General features: G+C 47.6%; 2 protein-coding genes across 6 annotated transcripts in view; one reads left to right on the top strand and one right to left on the bottom strand.

Annotated features, from left to right (window-relative positions):
* LOC143484040 (interferon-induced protein 44-like) overlaps positions 1-14,051 on the top strand; it is a 25,704-nt gene extending 11,653 nt beyond the window's left edge. Inside the window, exons 6-9 of the mRNA XM_076982479.1 lie at positions 11,848-11,991; positions 12,514-12,691; positions 12,980-13,080; positions 13,357-14,051. Coding sequence (XP_076838594.1) covers positions 11,848-11,991; positions 12,514-12,691; positions 12,980-13,080; positions 13,357-13,530 — 597 coding nt within the window. The 3' untranslated portion in view covers positions 13,531-14,051. The remainder of the gene's footprint in view (positions 1-11,847; positions 11,992-12,513; positions 12,692-12,979; positions 13,081-13,356) is intronic.
* On the bottom strand, positions 13,932-18,029 carry LOC143484041 (lipopolysaccharide-induced tumor necrosis factor-alpha factor homolog). Of its 5 annotated transcripts, none has more exons than XM_076982483.1 (5): positions 17,914-17,973; positions 16,657-16,786; positions 16,430-16,519; positions 16,057-16,258; positions 13,932-15,936 (listed from the first exon to the last, which is right to left on the bottom strand). In XM_076982483.1, the coding sequence occupies exons 2-5, from the start codon at positions 16,781-16,783 to the stop codon at positions 15,828-15,830; spliced, it is 528 nt and encodes a 175-aa protein (XP_076838598.1). In that variant the 5' UTR covers positions 16,784-16,786; positions 17,914-17,973; the 3' UTR covers positions 13,932-15,827. The 5 variants fall into 5 exon arrangements, with proteins under 5 accessions (XP_076838598.1, XP_076838597.1, XP_076838596.1 ...); XM_076982482.1 differs by lacking the exon at positions 17,914-17,973 and adding an exon at positions 17,669-17,887 and having other exon boundaries at positions 16,657-16,789; XM_076982481.1 differs by lacking the exon at positions 17,914-17,973 and adding an exon at positions 17,721-17,887 and having other exon boundaries at positions 16,657-16,789.

The following is an 18,029-nucleotide window of genomic DNA, read 5'->3' as shown; positions in this document are numbered from 1 at the left end:
GCCACAGCCCTGTCGCGATAAAAAGAGGTGATCAGGGAACGATCCAGGATGCGCGCCCTGGGGACCCAAGACCGCTCTTCAGGCCCATAACCCTCCCAATCCACCAGAAACTGGTCCCGCCCCCTAACCCGACGGACGTCCAAAAGACGTCGCACAGTGTAAACCGGACCCCCATCAACCATACGCGGCGCAGGAGCCGGGGCGGGAGAAGAACCACACAAGTACGGCCGGAGGTGGGACACGTGAAACACCGGGTGGACACGCATGGACGGAGGGAGAACCAGACGGTAGGTAACCGGGTTGATGCGACGGTCTATCTTAAATGGACCCAGGAAGCGAGGAGCCAGTTTCTTAGTCCCACCCCGAACCGGTAAGTTTCCAGCCGCCAACCACACACGCTGACCAGGACGGAAGGACAGCGCAGGGAGACGGTGCTTGTTGGCGCTGCGGCAATAGGCGGAGGAGGCCTTCAACAAGGCCGAGCGGGCCCTTGACCATGCCTTGCGGCAGCGCCGAAACTGAGCCCTAGCGGAAGGCACAGCCACGGCTTGTTCGTGGTCTGCAAACAGCGGAGGGGCGTATCCGAACAAGCACTCGAAGGGTGACATGCCCAGAGCCGAATGCCACAGCGTGTTGTGGGCGTACTCGGCCCACAACAAGTGGTCAGCCCAGGACGCAGGGTTAGAGGAAGCCAGGCACCTGAGGGTCTGCTCCAGGTCCTGGTTTACGCGCTCGGTCTGGCCATTGGGCTGGGGATGGAAACCCGAAGACAGGCTAGCGGAGGCGCCGAGAAGGGACAGGAACGCCTTCCAAAAGCTGCTGGCGAACTGGGGACCTCTATCGGACACCACGTCCTGAGGGAACCCGTAATTGCGGACAACGTGGATGAGTAAGAGAGACGCAGTCTCCCGGGCGGAGGGCAGTTTGGGCAGGCCGATAAACTTACTAAACTTGGAAAACCTGTCCACGACCACGAGAATAGTGGTAAGCCCTTTAGAGGAAGGAAGCCCGGTGACGAAATCAAGGGAGATATGAGACCACGGTCTGGAGGGTGTGGGTAACGGGTGCAACAACCCCCTAGGCTTGTTGCGTGGCGCCTTACTTCGGTTACACACCTCGCAGGAGGCCACGAAGTCGCGGATCTCCTGATCCATAGCTGGCCACCAAAACCTCCTTCTTATGAGCTCGGCGGTCCGCCTAGCGCCAGGGTGCGCTGTGTAACGTTCAGTATGTCCCCACAAGAGGACCTTGCGCCGGACGGTCGAGGGGACGTAAAGACAACCAGGAGGAACACTACTAGGCCCGGGTTCATTGGCGAGTTCGTCCTGCACGGTTTTTTCGATACCCCACCTGATGGGTGCCACTACAACCCCCGGGGGAAGCACGGTTTCCGGGGAACTATCAACATGAGGAGGTTCCCACTGCCGAGACAAAGCGTCGGGCTTAGTGTTTTTAGAACCCGGACGATATGACAAAGTGAAATCGAAACGGCTAAAAAACAGGGCCCACCTGGCCTGTCTAGCATTAAGACGCTTGGCCTGCTGGAGGTACGTCAGGTTTTTATGGTCAGACCAGACCAGGAAAGGGTGACGAGCTCCCTCCAGCCAGTGCCGCCACTCCTCTAAGGCCATTTTAACGGCCAGGAGTTCTTTGTCCCCTACGTCATACCGCCTTTCCGTGGGGGTGAACCGATGTGAAAAGTAGGCGCAGGGGTACAGCTTAGGCGGTTCCCCGACTCTGAGAGAGAACCGCCCCAACGCCCAAATCAGAGGCATCGGTTTCAACAATGAAAGGGAGCTCAGGGTCCGGAACCCGCAACACCGGAGCACTGGTAAAAAGACCCTTAAGCGTCTCGAACGCCTTCTGGGCTTCAGGGGTCCACATGAATTTCCCCAACTTTTTACTAGTAAGGGCAGAAAGCGGAGCAGCAAGGGAACCAAAATTTCTGATAAATCGTCTATAGAAGTTGGCAAAACCCAGAAAGCGTTGAACCAAACGAACGGACGTGGGCACGGGCCACTGAGTAACGGCTTTGATTTTTGCGGGGTCCATAGCCAGGTGACCCTTAGCGACTATGAACCCCAAGAAGGCCACCTCGGAGACGTGGAACAAGGATTTCTCCAGTTTAACGTAGAGGTGATTCTCTAATAACAACTGGAGAACGCGGCGAACATGTTGCTGATGCTCTGTGATGGTACGGCTATATATCAAGATGTCGTCGAGATAAACATAGGCGTACTCGTCCAGAGCCTCCCTAAGAACACCATTAACGAACCTCTGGAAAGCTGCGGGTGCGTTCATGAGTCCAAACGGCATGACTAAATATTCGTAATGACCAGAGGGTGTATTGAAGGCGGTTTTCCACTCATCGCCTTCTCTGACTCGCAACAGATTGTACGCGCTCCTGAGATCTAACTTAGTATAAACCGTTGCCCGTTGAAGGGCCTCGAAGGCGGAAGACATAAGAGGCAAAGGGTGACGGTCTTTGATGGTGATCTTGTTAAGTCCCCTGTAGTCTATACAAGGGCGGAGACCCCCATCCTTTTTTCCTACAAAGAAGAAACCAGCACCAGCGGGAGAGGTAGAGGGACGGATAGTACCCGCAGCGAGCGCTTCCTGAATGTAGGTTTCCATAGCCTTGCGTTCAGGTAGTGCCAAAGAAAATAAACGCCCCCTAGGGGGAGTAGTGCCAGGTAAGAGATTGATGGCTATGTCGCAGGCCCTATGCGGGGGTAGGGAACCCGCCTTGCGCTTGCTAAACTCTTCTTTTAAGTCGTGGTACACAGCAGGGACTTTTTCTAAACCTGCTATTTCCTCTGGTTTCTCCCCGGGTTTACTGCAGCGTGGCACCAAGCACGACTGTTCGCATACTTTACTCCATCGGTTGATAGAAAGGTTGAGCCAGTCAATATCAGGGTTGTGGCGTTGAAGCCAGGGAAACCCCAAAATCAGCTGCAGTTTAGGAGCAGCGATGACATAAGGGGTGAGTGTTTCGTGATGGTTCCCTATGGTAACCGTTAGAGGAACAGTCTGGTGGGTTACATCACCTGAAATGAGCATCTTGCCGTCTACGGCGGACACTGAGAGAGGTTTCTCTAAGGGAACCAGAGGTATGGAGAGGGAAGCTACGAGGTTGGAGTCGATGAAATTACCAGTGGCCCCCGAGTCTACGAGAGCCACAACCCGGTGTTCGTCAGAACCCCTCCATGAGACTACTACGTGGGGCATCAGACCGCAGTTGGGGACATAAGCACCATGACCCGTCGGTGCAACCCCATTAACTTGCCGAGTCTGCCCTTTTCCCTGAAGTTCGGGGCATTCGGCGATCCTATGACCAGCCCGGCCGCAATAGAGACACTTGCCCTCTCGTAAGCGAGTTTGTCTTTCCTGAAGAGAGAGACGAGTGTGCCCTAACTGCACGGGCTGTTCTGAAGTTTCGCCGTTCCCCTGAGCAGTCTTGAGTACAGGAGACACTGGTTTAATACTGGACGGAGCGAACAAACGGCGGTGTTTGCGCTCCCGTAACCGATTGTCCAACCTAACTGTGAGTTCTATAGCGCCATCTAGATCGCTGGGTGGCTCTCTGAGGGACAGTTCGTCCTTTATCTCTTCGCTTAGACCTTCTGTGTATATGGCCCCCAGTGCTTCTGAACCCCAGTCGCTCTCTGCCGCCAGAGTGCGGAACTCTAATGAGTATTCTGCCACAGTTGATCTGCCCTGTCGTAAACGCAACAGTTTCGACGCGACAATACCTCCAGAAGCCGGATGAAAAAACGTCTGCCGCATAGCCCTAGAAAACCGTTCGAAAGAGGAACAGAGTTCGGGTTGATTCTCCCACACGGGTGTAGCCCACCGTAGTGCTCTCCCTGAAAGCAACGCCATCACATAAGCCACTTTTGCACGCTCGGTGGGAAAACGGGATGGCTGCTGCTCGAAAATCAGAGAGCACTGTAATAAAAACCCCCTACACTCGTTGGGATCACCACTATATCGTGCCGGAGCGGGCAATGCGGGTTCTATACGGGAATCGGCAAGCAACCCCACAGCTCCGGAGAAAACCGGAGGACTGGCAGCTGTCACGGGCGGATCTGGCTTTTGAACCGCGAGAGAGATAGCCTGGAGCTGGGTAAGTACTTCCCGAAGAGATTGCTCGTGCCTGCCGATAGCCTGCCCTTGCATAGCGAGGGCATTCCGCACCACGTCGGCTGACGGGTCAGCTGAGTCCATAACTGGCTGAAGTTGTTCTGTTACGCCTCGCCGCCGATCTCGGCGGTGACGCGTTGGTTTAAACGTAGTGAGGACTCAAACGCGACCCGATAAAACAAACGGCAAAAAACAGCCAAATGAAACCTCCGCGAATGCGTGAAAAAAATGAAAACAAAAACCCCAGAGGAAAACAACAGAAAGACAACACGGAGAATCTCGACGTGTGTAAAGACCAGGTAAGTAAAACAAACAAAAAACACGCGGAAAGAAATACAACGCGTCCACAAAAGAAAAATGGGAAAAAACGAAAAGTACACGGAGACAAACTCGACGTGTCAGAGGGGAAGGGAAAAAAATAAGAAACAAAAGAGGAAGCTATGGTAACAAGACCTATAGCTTCTACCTGGTACCTGTCAATCTGTTAACCAGAACACTGGAGAACAAACCAACGTAGAACAAAGAGAGAAAAGACAGAAGGAAACAAAAAACAACCTGAGAACACTCAGGGTAGAAACAGGAGAACTAGAGAAACGAGAGGAAGTCCGGAGACGAGAGAAAACTGGCTTGGGCTGTGAGTGCATAGAACAACAAACAACTTCAGCAATGAGTTGCTGAAGTCGCTTGTCTTAAATAGGCTGCTGAACAGGTGCAACCTATCGGGCTTGATTGCCCCTGGTTCCAGCTCGCGGGCTCCGCCTAGTGGCAGCAGGAGGCACGTGCCTGGGTCGAACCCTGACACAGGGGCTATCCCCCTCTTGGACACACCTCTCTTGGGGCAGATTTCACACACACACACACGCACACACACTAATGTAAAACAGTCCTGGCCCCTTCCAGCCAGGGCTTATGCATATGCACAAAACCCCAAGAGCCCCCCGAAAACATAATTAGGGTAAGCCCCTCGGTGGGGATTTACATTAAATAGTGCAAGAACACACTAGGATAAAACTAACACACTTAAGATATAAGACCAATGAATGGTCACATATGTGACATATGTGCTCTTAACACATAACACAAAATGTGACGACCTACGTCTAGTCATTCTCGAACTCGCTCACATTAACATACAAGACACGACAAGGGAGCCAGGTGAAAGTACAGAGACTTGCTCAAGTCAACGTCCACAACAGACAACATGAAACATAACGAGCTGCGTTCTCTGGTCCTCAAGTCCACTCACAAACATCACAACTAACACAAGTTGCACATAGACAAACACTTATCACGAGACGTGCCTACAAACGAAGGAGATAGTAAAGGAGACTGGCAGCTTTTGAAAGTTGGCTGGTTATTCTGTGATGGGCAAGGAGTGCAAAAATAAAAAGGAAGTGATCACGCCAAGTCTCCGGGAAAAGGGGTGATTTAATGGATAAAGTGAACAAAATAAAACCTGTGAAATAACCCAAATTAAGGATACAATAAACAGCAGTCAACTGGTACAAAGATAAGACATATATAGATGATAAACAACCCTAATAGGCCCCACCCACCTGAGGGACGGACACAATGCAACAACAACAGGACAACATGAAATACCGCAGACGGAGGTGGCCAACAGGGGGCCTCCACACCGTGACAACTGGGAAGTTCACAGAACTTAGTTTGAGGGAATAAGCAACAAGAATAAACAACATTTTCAATGTCAGGTTCTGTTATTGTAAATATAAGTTGAGCCGTATACTTGCATTTTGCAGTAAATGCAAAGCCCCAATGCAAAACAAAAAAAAAAAACACCAAAATGTCCAGGCTGATTGACTACATTTGTACTAAGTATTATATAGTATATAGTATATAATACTAGGTGATGGGCCAGACAATGAGTGATCCAAAAACCCCTATTGAATTCATGAATAACAGGACCCAGATACCCTTGCCCAGATCAGAGTTGTCGAGATCTCACCCTGGTGCCTGGCCTGGGGGTGGGTCTCCTTGGCAAGCACCTTGGATTCGGGTTTCTACCCATTGGGCCTGGCCGGGCACAGCCCGAAGGAGATACATGGATTTACTCTCCCGTGGGCCCACCACCTGTGGGAGAGTTAGTAGTAGGGTTTCGTTGCATTGTGGATTGGGCAGTGGCCAAAGGTGGGGGCATTGGCACACCAATCATCGGTTACTGAAGCTGGCTCTTGGAACATGGAACATAACCTCTCTGGTTGTGAAGGAGCCTGAGCTGGTGTGAGAGATACCAACTAGATATAGTTGGACTCACATGACACATGGTTTGGGTTCTGGAACCAAACCTCTCTCGAGAGAGAGGCTGGACTTTATTCTTTCTGGAGTTACCTAGGGTGAAATGTGGAGGGCTGGAGTGGGACACTGGAGTTGACAGGAGCTGAGCTGTCAACCGATCACCACCTAGTGGTGAGTTGGATCAGATGGCGGGCGAAGATGCTGGTCAAACCTGGCAGACCAAAATATATTGTGAGGGTTTGCTGTGAATGTCTGGCAGAGGAACCTGTCAGAAGGGTCTTTAACATCCCAAGGGAGGCCGGAGACTTCGATTAGGCCTTGTTCCGTGCCTCCATTGTCAATGTGGCTGACCAGAGCTGTGGCTGCATGGTTGTCTGTGCCTGTCGTGGCGGCAATCCCTGAACCTCATGTAAGGGAGGCCGTCATGCTGAAGAAAGAGTCCTATCAGGCCTGGTTGACTCGTGAGACTCCGGAGGCAGCAGATGGGTACAGGAGGGCCAAGCAGATCATAGTTTTGACCATCGCGGAGGCAAAAACTGGGGTGTGGGAAGACTTTCGATTGGCTCCGAGAAGATTCTGGCAGACCGTCAGGAGGGTAAAACGGTTCCTGACCAACACTTTATACAGTGGGGCTGGGGATCTGCTGACCTTGACTGGGGATGTCATTAGGCGATGGAAGGAATACTTCGAGGATCTTCTCAATCCCACCATCACGTCTTCCCTAGAGGAAGCAGAGCTGGGGTACTCAGACGGGGGTTTGCCCATCACTCGTGCTGAGGTGACCAGGGTAGTTAGGGAACTCCTTGGTGGCATGGCTCTGGGGGTGGATGAGATCCACCCTGAGTTCCATAAGGCTTTGGATGGGGTACTGGAGAAGAGAGTCCGGCCGATAGTTGAATCGCAAGAGAAACAATGTGGTTCCGCCCTGGTCATGGAACACTGGACCAGCTTTTTACCCTTGCAAGGGTCCTAGATGGTGCATGGGAGTTTGCTCAACCAGTCCATATGTGTTTTGTGGATTTGGAGAAGGTATTCGACCGTGTCCCTCAGGAATTCCTCTGGGGGGTGCTCCGGTTGCATAGGATATGGGGCCTGCTGCTACTAGCTATCCAGTCCCTGTACAAACGGAGTAGGAGCTTGTTTCGCATTGGCTGGCAGTAAGTCAGACTGGATCCTGGTGGGAGTTGGACACTGCCAGGGTTGCCCTTTGTCACCGATTCTGTTCATAACCTTTAGGGACAGAATTTCTCGGCATAGCCAAGTGGCGGAGGAGGTTTTGTTTGGTGGCCTCAGGATTTTGTGTCTCCTTTTTGCGAATGATGTGGTCCTGTTGGCATCATCGGGCCAGGACCTACAGCTCTCGCTGGGTCAGGTTGCAGCCGAGTGCGAAGCAGCCGGGATGAGAATCAGCACCTCTAAAACTGAGACCATGGTACTCAGTCGGACAAAGGTGGAGTGCCCTTTCTGGGATGGGAGTGAGTCCTTGCCTCAAGTGGAGGAGTTCAAGTATCTTGGGTTCTTGTTCACAAGTGAGGGAAGGACAGAACAAGAGATTGACAGGTTAATTGGTGCTGCGGCTGCAATTTTGCAGTATTGCGGATGCTGTACCGGACCGTTGTGGTGAAGAGAGAGCTGAGCCAAAATGCAAAGCTCTCGATTTACTGGTCAATCTACGTTTCATCTCTTACCTATGATCACAAGCTCTGGGTAGTGAGCGAAATAATGAGATCGCGAATACAAGCGGCCGAAATGAGTTTTCTCTGCAGGGTGTCCGGGCTCTCCCTCAGAGATAAGGTATGGAGCATGGTCATCCGGGTGAGGCTCGGAGTAGAGATGCTGCTGCTCCACATAGAGAGGAGCCAGTTGAGGTGGTTCGGGCATCTGGTCCAGATGTCACCTGGGTGCCTCCCTATGGAGGTGCTCCAGGCTTGTCCATCTGCGAGGAGACCCCAGGGAAGACCCAGGACAAGCTGGAGAGATTATACCTCTCGCCTGTCCTGGGAACGCCTCGGTATCCTACCAGAGGAGCTAGAAGAGGTGGCTGGGGAGAGGGAAACCGGGACCCCTTTGCTTAGGCTACTGCCCCCGTGACCCGAACCTGGATAAAGCAGATGACAATGGATGGATAGATGGATGGATGGATGTATTATATATAGGGTTGCAGCGGTAACCGGTTTCACGGTATACCACGGTATTAAAATGCACGGTTATCATACCGTGTGCATTTGCTTATTACCGGTAAAAGGCAAGCCAGAGGAGAAACTCACCCGCGCATGCGAAACTCCACTCCGGTTCAGCTACTCAGCACACAGCGGTGAGAATGGCAGAAAGTGCATCAGACTTAACAAATATTTTAACAAAAAAAAGGTTAAACTAAACTAACTATCAGCGGCGAAAATGACATAATCGCGGTGGTTCCACCCGTGCGCGAGGTCATGCACCTCTTGAATTTTGTAACTTTGCGCGCACCGCGCTTCAGCGCAAAATCATGTTTGCCGGGTTCATAGCCTACACCTTTACAAGGTGGAATTCAAGCACTTGTCACTTCACTTTCAAGGTCCATTTCAATATTTCCCAGCACGTTAAACTTAATTAAGTTAAATATTTATACATATACTCGAAATTATTTGAAATAATTCGCTTTTTTATCACATTATTTAATGGTTGTTTATTTTCAGAACACCCTATCTTAACGTCTTCACGTTCTCTCATGTTTCGACCTGGAATTACAAGAAGCTTGTATTTGTTAACGTAATACAGGAGAACTGTTCAGTCAGATAGCTATTTGTTGTGAAACGAAGTACTTACAGTTTCAAGCATTTTCAAGTACTTTAGCCTAAATTCCAGCACTTTTCAAACCTGAAACACAAAGCAACATTAAAATTCATCAGGTAAATGTTCCTTCCCCTGTTTTTGAGGAGTGTTTCTTTATACTACCACATATCATTTCGGACAACACTGCAAAGAATGTGATGCGCCAAGTATAAACGACTCCGCCGTTTGTGCAGGTTCGCGCAAGGTGTGCGGAGTCGCGAGCTACGGTCACTCGAAAGTATAAACCTAGCTTTTTAAGGTCCTTGCTTTCACTGGATGTGAAAGACGCCATTAATTTACATGCATTCATTTTCAATGGGCGGGACCCTGGACCGACCGGGCCGTCAACAAGACGATAACAACGCCCTTGCGCCCTAACCGGCCTTAGGCCGCTTAAGCCCCACCGCTGTGTGCGGACCGGGAGCACATGGCCCAACACACGTCACAGGTGTGGATGTGTGCAGGCCGCCACACTGGGGTTCCACCAACTACCTCCCGAACCTACCTCCTCGCTCGGAGCTGACCCCTGCCCTTTTCGCTAGGGGTCACCCCAGACTCCTGGGGAGTGAACCCCTCCCCGGGGCCCCTCATCTCAAGGTGGACTCCTCCACCCAACCCAGGAGCGCCAGAGACCAGGGCCCTGGCAATCCGCAACAGGGACACGCTGGTCACCCCGAGCTCGAAGGAGAGGGTCTCCTCCTGGAGACCCCACTAGGTCCGGGAGTACCGCAGTCCACCACCAGGAGCGACCTGCAACACATCACACACACACACGCACACAGACGACACACAACACATAACGCGCACTGCTCTAACCACTGACCCCCCGTTACCCAGGGGGGAGGGGACCCCTTCTTGGCATGAGGAGACACCCTGTCCATACACCCCAGGCATCCTCAGCCTACAAAGGGGTACAGGGGCTCCTCCTTGCTCAGGGGTCCCTCCCAACCGGTCAGGTCTCCTAATGGAGCAGTGCCTTCTGAGCCACATGCCGTGGCTCAGGAACCCCATAGCTCCCCCCCAAAAACATATTTAGGGAGGGCCCCTCCGGGGAACAACAAAACAAAAAACACAGACACAACATACAACATACACGCACCCAGGATGTGGCACGGGACCTCTAATGGGCCCCTCCCCACACACAGTGAAGAGGGGTGCAAGAGAGGAATTACATAAAACAAAGCACGCTACACTCTAGAACAAAACGAACACGCAAAGACAGAACACAAACAAACGGACAGGACCCACCGATGCGCGCGCTCAGCGGAGCGCGACGCGCCCACTCCAGCTCTCTCTCTCACCGTTTTCACCACGGGATCCGTAGATCTTTGGAGAGAGAGAGCTATGCGCGAGCGGCTTGCGCGCCACGCCCACAGCGACGCGTCCCTCTGGCTCGCAGTCGCTCACCCCCGTCACCGTGGGATATCGGGTGAGCGAGGCGAAAGGAGCAGAGAGAAACGCGTCTCACGCGTTCTAGCGCGCAGCACGCATCGGTGGACCCGTCTACATACACACACAAACACCACCAGCGAAACACACACCACGGCACACTCACACACTCGCTCACGTCCACGTCGTTGTTAAAACACAACACAACGTACATACACACACACATACAGACGATAACGAACAACGGACGTGCGCAATGTGAGGCACCGGTAGTTTCGCTGGGCGAGAGCGGAGTCTACTGGTCCCCAGCTCTAGTCACCGCCGTGTGCCTTACAGGTTTTAACACAAACAACATTTAAACACGGCGGGACGAGTGGGGACAGACTCAACACACTCTCAGACAATACACGACAAACACACAGCACGTAGACAAACACTTACCACGAGACATGACCACGAACGAAGGAGAAAGTAAGGGAGACTGGCGGCTTCCGAAAGGTGGCTGGTTATTCTGTGACGGGCAGGGTGAGCAACTTAAAAAGGAAGCGATCACGCCAAGTCTCAGGGAAATAGTATGGTTTAATAGAAAGTGTGCAAACCAAAAACCCGTGCATTGTTACGAATGAAGGAAATAATAACCAGCAGTCAACTGGTACAAAGACAAGACATATATAGACGAACAAACGACCCTCAGGTGAGACGGATCACGGGTCCCGCCCACCTGAAGGACGAACATCACGTGACCAAAAACAGGACCGCTGCCGCTGTAACCGGGGGCGACCGGTAGGGGGCCCCCCCACAACGTGACAATCTGGTTATATTCCGACTTGGCAGAAAAACTGACGTTTACAACAGTTGTTGATCAGACACTGACCCAGGCTCAGTTTATCAGATATTAAATAATTGTACTGAAATCCATGATTTACGTTTCTCTAATTTTGCAGTATTTATATAAACAGGTGTACAGCTCATTTTTTTAAAGGAGACATTTTGTATACAATAGTTCCAGGTTTCTACAAGAAATAGTTCATTGAACAAATAAAAACTTTTGTAATTGTAATTTCTTTAAGGGTCAGTGTATCTTTTAATAATATATGTAACAAACTGTGATACCGTGATACCGCGGTTATCATACCGTGAAAATTTCATACCGTTGCAACCCTAATTTATATATAAAGTATTATATAGATTATATTATGAATTCAGAGCCTTTCATAATGATACATGTTTCTGTGTGCTGTCCAGTACAAAACACACAGGATTAAGAAAGGTCTATCTGGATCCTATCCATTTGTCTTCAATGATATCATGGGCCTGGAGGTAGAGAATGGAATCGACAATGATGATATAAACAGTATACTGCAGGGTCACATTAAGGAGGACTACACTGTAAGTATATTGTTACGACTGGATGGAAAACAGTACTGGTACTTTGTGGAACTGTGCGGAATGAGCATTTCTGCTACATAGCTTACTTCTGCAATGCAAAAATAGACCGTTAAAATGACCATGAGTGTTGAACTTCGTCATGCATTTCACCTGTTCCTTGGCTTTTTAATCTGATGTGCTACACTTGTATCTCATTTGTATTTGTGCGTTTAGGTGTACGGCTTGTCTCGCGTTGTTTTGTCTGGCTCTACATATCGGTGTTTGATGTTCATTTGTTTGTTAAATTAATTAATGTAAGACTAATGTAAAACTATGCTCTCATTTTGCATCCTACTTTGTCCTCACGTTACAATTTCATTGAAAACCTGGTTGCTATGAATCAAATCTACAAGCTAATTTGGTCACATATTGTACATATTTGTAATGTGAATGAATGATTGAAGGAAGTTATATAGAATCTTTACAATTAACACACTAAGCTGCATTAGATTTTTTCTTTTTTTACCCATCCTTCACTTTCAGTTCAATCCTGTTAGCTCAATCGAAAAAAAAAAGGATAACAAATATTATAACGACAACCCCAGCTTGAATGACAAAGTTCACTGTCTGGTGAGTGTTCTCCCAGCTGACAGCATCTCCCTCATCCCTGAAGAAGTCATCCAGAAGCTGAAAACTGTTCGTGAGAAAGCACGGGACTTGGGTAATTCATATCTAAATATACTGTAGCTAACTGCTGAATGATCATTTTTACTGTTACTACATTGAGTAGTTAAGATGTGCAAGTAATCATACTAAACATGCAAGTTTTTGTATTGAGTCTTCATTAATTATGCATAAGCTGTAACTTGTTGCTGACTGATTGTTTTTACAATGACTACTATGACTTGTATTACTTTCACCTGGCAACGGGAAACATTCTCATGTTAACAATGAGAATGGAGCTCTGTGTAAGACACACTAAAGCTTTGCATGCCATACTGTGTGACAGATATCCCACAAGTTGTTGTCATGTCAATGGTGGATAGTGCGTGTCCCATAGTTCAAAAGTACCTGACCAAGGTTTACCACAGCAAGAAAATCAAAGAGAAGGTGAGTAGAACAGAAATACTCCTCCCACAGTATGTCAGCTTCCAACATCCATTTCTGGTGATATTACTCGTAGCTCACAGTAGCTCATAATATCCACTAACAGGTGAACATGAACATCACTGAACCTTCTTGAGCTGCGGCATCATTTGAGCTGTAGCAGCTGTACTCACTCTGACATCCATCAATACTCCACCTGACCCCTCCTGAACCATGACATGAAATAAGTTTGATAGTGAAACCAAAGTGAAATGAACAAATTTCTGTTGTTTTTCTTAGATGCAAGAGTGCAGTAACAGAGTGGGGGTCCCAATGAACTGTATCTTCCCTGTGCAGAACTACCATGAGCAGATTACCAACAACACGGACATGGATGTTTTGCTTCTGATGGCTTTAACAAATATCATTAACTTTGCCAATGACTATGTGGAAGACCAGGTTTACACTGAATAACTTTCTATTATCCATGCGCATTTTGCTTATTTAGTTATGAAAGAAAGCATATCTATGCAAAATAGCTTCAGTACATTGCAGTACATTGTGCAGTACATTGTTAGAATTTGCTTTGTATCCTTTCATACTTTATGTTGGACTTTTACGTTAAGGAAACATGAAACATGCAAAACATGCAAAACAAGAAAACGAAACTTTAGACTGAAAACTGTAAGCCTGCAGAGACATTAAGTTGTTCTAGAAACCTTTTCCAGAAACGTTCTCTAAATTTGCTCTGTGGAGTGCCATACAATGAGTTTTGCTGTGGTCTTCTCTCTCAGTTATGGCACTCTGGAGACCCAATGAATAACCAAGATGAATCCAATGAATAATACTCATGTAGACATGTTTTGTTTTTTTTATTATTTTTTCCTAGGGTTTAGGTTAGGGTTAGCATAGCTTCACTGCTGTTGTCATTGCGTTCATACTATACATCTCTTTAACTGACTTATACTGACAAGTTCAATAAAACCTTCAAGTAATTACTCATGTATTCATTTGTACAAATATAAAGCTTCTGTGGTAGTACTCAGGTTGCTACATTTTGTCAATTGTGATTTTCACCCAATCAAAATTTGTCCTCTGCATTTACCCATCTGTCCTGTCAGAACACACACACACACACACACACACACTAGTGATTACTAGGGGGCTGTGGTGCATACATGCCCAGAGCGGTGGGCAGCCCTAGCCCAGAGTCCAGGGCGCAGTTAGGGTTAGGTGCCTTGCTCAAGGGCACCTCAGTCATGGCCTCAGCCCTGGGAGTCGAACCCACGACCACCAGACCATAACTGCCCCTAAATAGAATAAAATAAAAAACAGCATTTAAAATAAGAAACAATATAATTTAAGTAAACCAAGATGACATAACATATATAACAGATGCAACAATATATTGAATATCCATATTGGGTATACAATACATAATACACACAGTTTTTAAGATTTATATATTCATATATATTCTACTAAATCTAAATCACCAGGAATCTGCTCTTGTCCAAAACTACATTTCAAGGCAAGATCAAGCCTTACTTTGGCTAGGGATTGGTTTGTTTTCTTGATCACTTTGACGTATAAAACAGCTTCAGTCAAATAGCAGTTCACATTTTTCAAAACTTCTCAGACGTGCAACTCTTACCCTTCACAAATTCCTGGGTGTGACATGGGTGTATCACACTGGCAACATCCAAAAATCTTACTTAACTCACGCAATAATGAGTCAATAGTTAATTACTCACAATACTGTACATCATAGAGAATAGCTTCAGTTTTAACATGTACTGTCTATACAGGCTCCACCCACTTTATTAGAAACCTTGAACTTGGCCCCGCCCATCTTTGCCACGCCCACTCCTTTTGATTGCCACATAGATAATCAACAGCTGATGCACTGCTGATCAGACTGTATTTAAGGTGTTGGACATTATTCAGCCCGACAGGGACACTAACATGGTATTGACATGGTACTTGGTGAAAAATATCCCAGCAACAGTGATTCTGTATTCATAAATCAACCACTGCTGATTCATTGGGGGAGAGTGAGTAGACGTTTTACACAGGCATCAACAACAAGATGTGTCTGATTAATATTGTTTGTAATGAAGTGGGGGGGTGACAGTACATCCAATATACAATATGGCACGAGTAATGGTAATTCAGAGTATTACACGTTGTGGACACATGTCTAGCAAACAAACTTTCTGCAAATAGCTCGTGTCCCCCTAACAGTGCTACACAATATGAACATTCACAAATTGACGCTGTTTTCTGTCCTCACTATAATCAAGCAAATGTGCAAATGCCTGAACCTTTAAATCAGGAGATGTTAAATATTTCCCAATAGGTCCTTCATAGAAACATGGATCAGTGCTCCTTCACATCCAACAGAACTTACAGTATGCAATTAGTAGATTTTTCAATTAAAAAGATAAACAGTTGCTCAGTGATTTATATTCCAGTCAAGGTCGAGGGTGGGATGTATTTCAGGAGAAGGCACAAATGTGTGTGTGTGTGTGTGTGTGTGTGTGTGTGTGTGTGTGTGTGTGTGTGTGTGTGCATAGCATGTCTGCAAAGTATAGAGAATACATTTGTGTGCGTGTGTGTGCGTGTGTGTGTGTGTGATATGTTTGGAATGAAACCAGACTTTGTTTCGCAGTAAATACATCATAGTGTTTAGCTACAATAAATACTGTGTGTGTGTGTGTGTGTGTGTGTGTGTGTGTGTGTGTGTGTGTGTGTGTGTGTGTGTGTGTGTGTCATTTGCGGACATATATCCCTATGTGCCTATTACACTGAGGACAGGTGTGATGAGCATCTTGTAAACTTCTAATACAAAATGGAATGAGGCAGATTCCACAGATTAACCTGAAACAGAGAAGAAGAAGCCACCGTCATCAATGAACACCGTCACGACTGCAGCGAGCAGACGGCACCTCCGCCAGCTCCGCTCGGTTATTCATCACATCTGTCCTGCGCGTCTCCTACCCCAGAAGAGTGAGCAGACAGCACATGCCCCACGCCGCGGCGCCCGGTTTGTAGTCCACTGTGGTGGTAATAAGCTGGTGGCAGTGGGTGCAAATGGTGACGGTGGGTCCGTCCCCCAGTGGAACCCGGGAGGCCTGCAGCGGGGAGAGCGCCACGCGGGGTCGTTCGGCCCGTACCGTGTGCTGCACTGAACCTGGAGGAACTAGAACGAGAGAGAGGGAAGAAGAGATGTAGGGAGATGGAGAGAAAGAAGGAGAGATGGGGGGGGGGGGGGGGGGCAGAGACCGAACGGAGTCTGGATAGAGGTGGTAAGATTGTACCACTGACTGGAGAACAGTGGGATGGTTTAAGGTAATACTGGACGGCGGCTGACCTTGCTGGTGTGTCCTGACCTCAGTGGGGAGGTGGAGCAGAGGGTAGGGTGTGGCGGTAGTGACGTTTGGAGTCGGAACCACTGCACCCACTGCACAGGAAAACGCCCAATGTTACATTAGCATCTACAGTTCACAGTTTAACCGTTGAACCCACCAACGTTGCCACTAGTGGGTGCTAATGAGCCATGTTTAAGTGTGAAGCGGCAATGGAAGGTGTGGATCTTGCCTGCTTCACTGTAGGTGGGGGGTGGTGTTGAAGGATGTGCAGTCTGGCCCACATATGAGGGGCACTGACAGGCTTCACTGTATGAGGGGGGCTGGATTGTGTATACAGTGTCTTCACGAACATCCATTTACTTCTTCAAAGTAGGTAAGAGAAGAAAAAAGACAAAATGAACAGATTTATCTTGAACGGTATCAGTCTGTAGCAAAAGGTTGGAACCAAAAAATTAGCAGCAACCTAATAGAGAAATAATAATAGAAAATAAATAATAATAAATATAATAATAGAAAATAAAAATTTTAGCTAATGGTGAAACATTACATATCTGGTAACAGTAACAGAAATGTCAGTCCCCACGATACTGCTGGTCACAGTGAGTTAATGGTCGATTGCCGTGAATAGGATGAGACAGTGAGGACTATGTAAGTGTTAATACAAGTAGTCATCTCGTATCTGTAAAGTAGCACTGCATCAACTAATCAAGATAATGCCAGTTGAGATTTACCACAGGCACCGATTAGCTGAATGAGACAGGTATGTTAGATTAAGACTGCTTCAAGCCTACCAGTCCACATGTTAGAGTTGAGATTCTGACTGTTTCAAAACACATTTCAATTCTGTGCACTTACTAACATACCAGCGTTCTCTCAAGCACATTCTTGTAAGAGCACAAGAAAAACATATACCATTAATTATACAAGAGCATTTTTATACTCGACTTGGTGACTGTTGTTGACTCGCTAACCATGTGTTTTTGAAAGCTGCCCACAGTCATAACTAACTAATTCAAGCTTAAACAAGCCTACTGATATTGGAAGCAGAAATACTGAAATTAGATGTTTTGGTCCATATTAAGAAAAACGGCTTTTATGGCTTTTTATTGCTTGGCATACAGCAAAATAAATAAATAGAACATTTATTTGGCTCTGACCAGTGTTTTTCCAGACGAACACCTAAATTGTTAATCGATTCACAACCAACACACTGTCATTACCAAATCCCATGGTTCACTTACTATGTAAGCTACATTTATTTAGCCATTTAAGCTTATCCCTTTACACACAGACCGTATCGTAGTAACATTGCTGTTAGACCACGGTACTTTTCGCGCTTCTTTATTCTTCCTACTTCTCAAATATCATCACTCCATTATGTTCTTTCTCAGTTTTCTCTTTACAGTACTATTGTCTTTTGATAATACCACGGTTTCTTTAACCAAGCAGGTATAACCTGAATGATGCAGAATTAAAGTTCGATTACCTGGGAGTTGTCAGTCCGTGTGTAGAACGCACAACTTCCTCTTTATGACATCACTTTGCTCACTTACCATACCAGTTTTCTTCTCTCTGAACATTCCATTGCTACGAATGGGTGTG

Source organism: Brachyhypopomus gauderio, chromosome 20 (assembly GCF_052324685.1).
Source record: "Brachyhypopomus gauderio isolate BG-103 chromosome 20, BGAUD_0.2, whole genome shotgun sequence".
In the NCBI taxonomy this organism is placed as follows: Eukaryota; Metazoa; Chordata; class Actinopteri; order Gymnotiformes; family Hypopomidae; genus Brachyhypopomus; species Brachyhypopomus gauderio.
The sequence above is the reverse complement of the archived record's forward strand: the minus strand, read 5'-3'. Positions and strand labels throughout refer to the sequence as shown.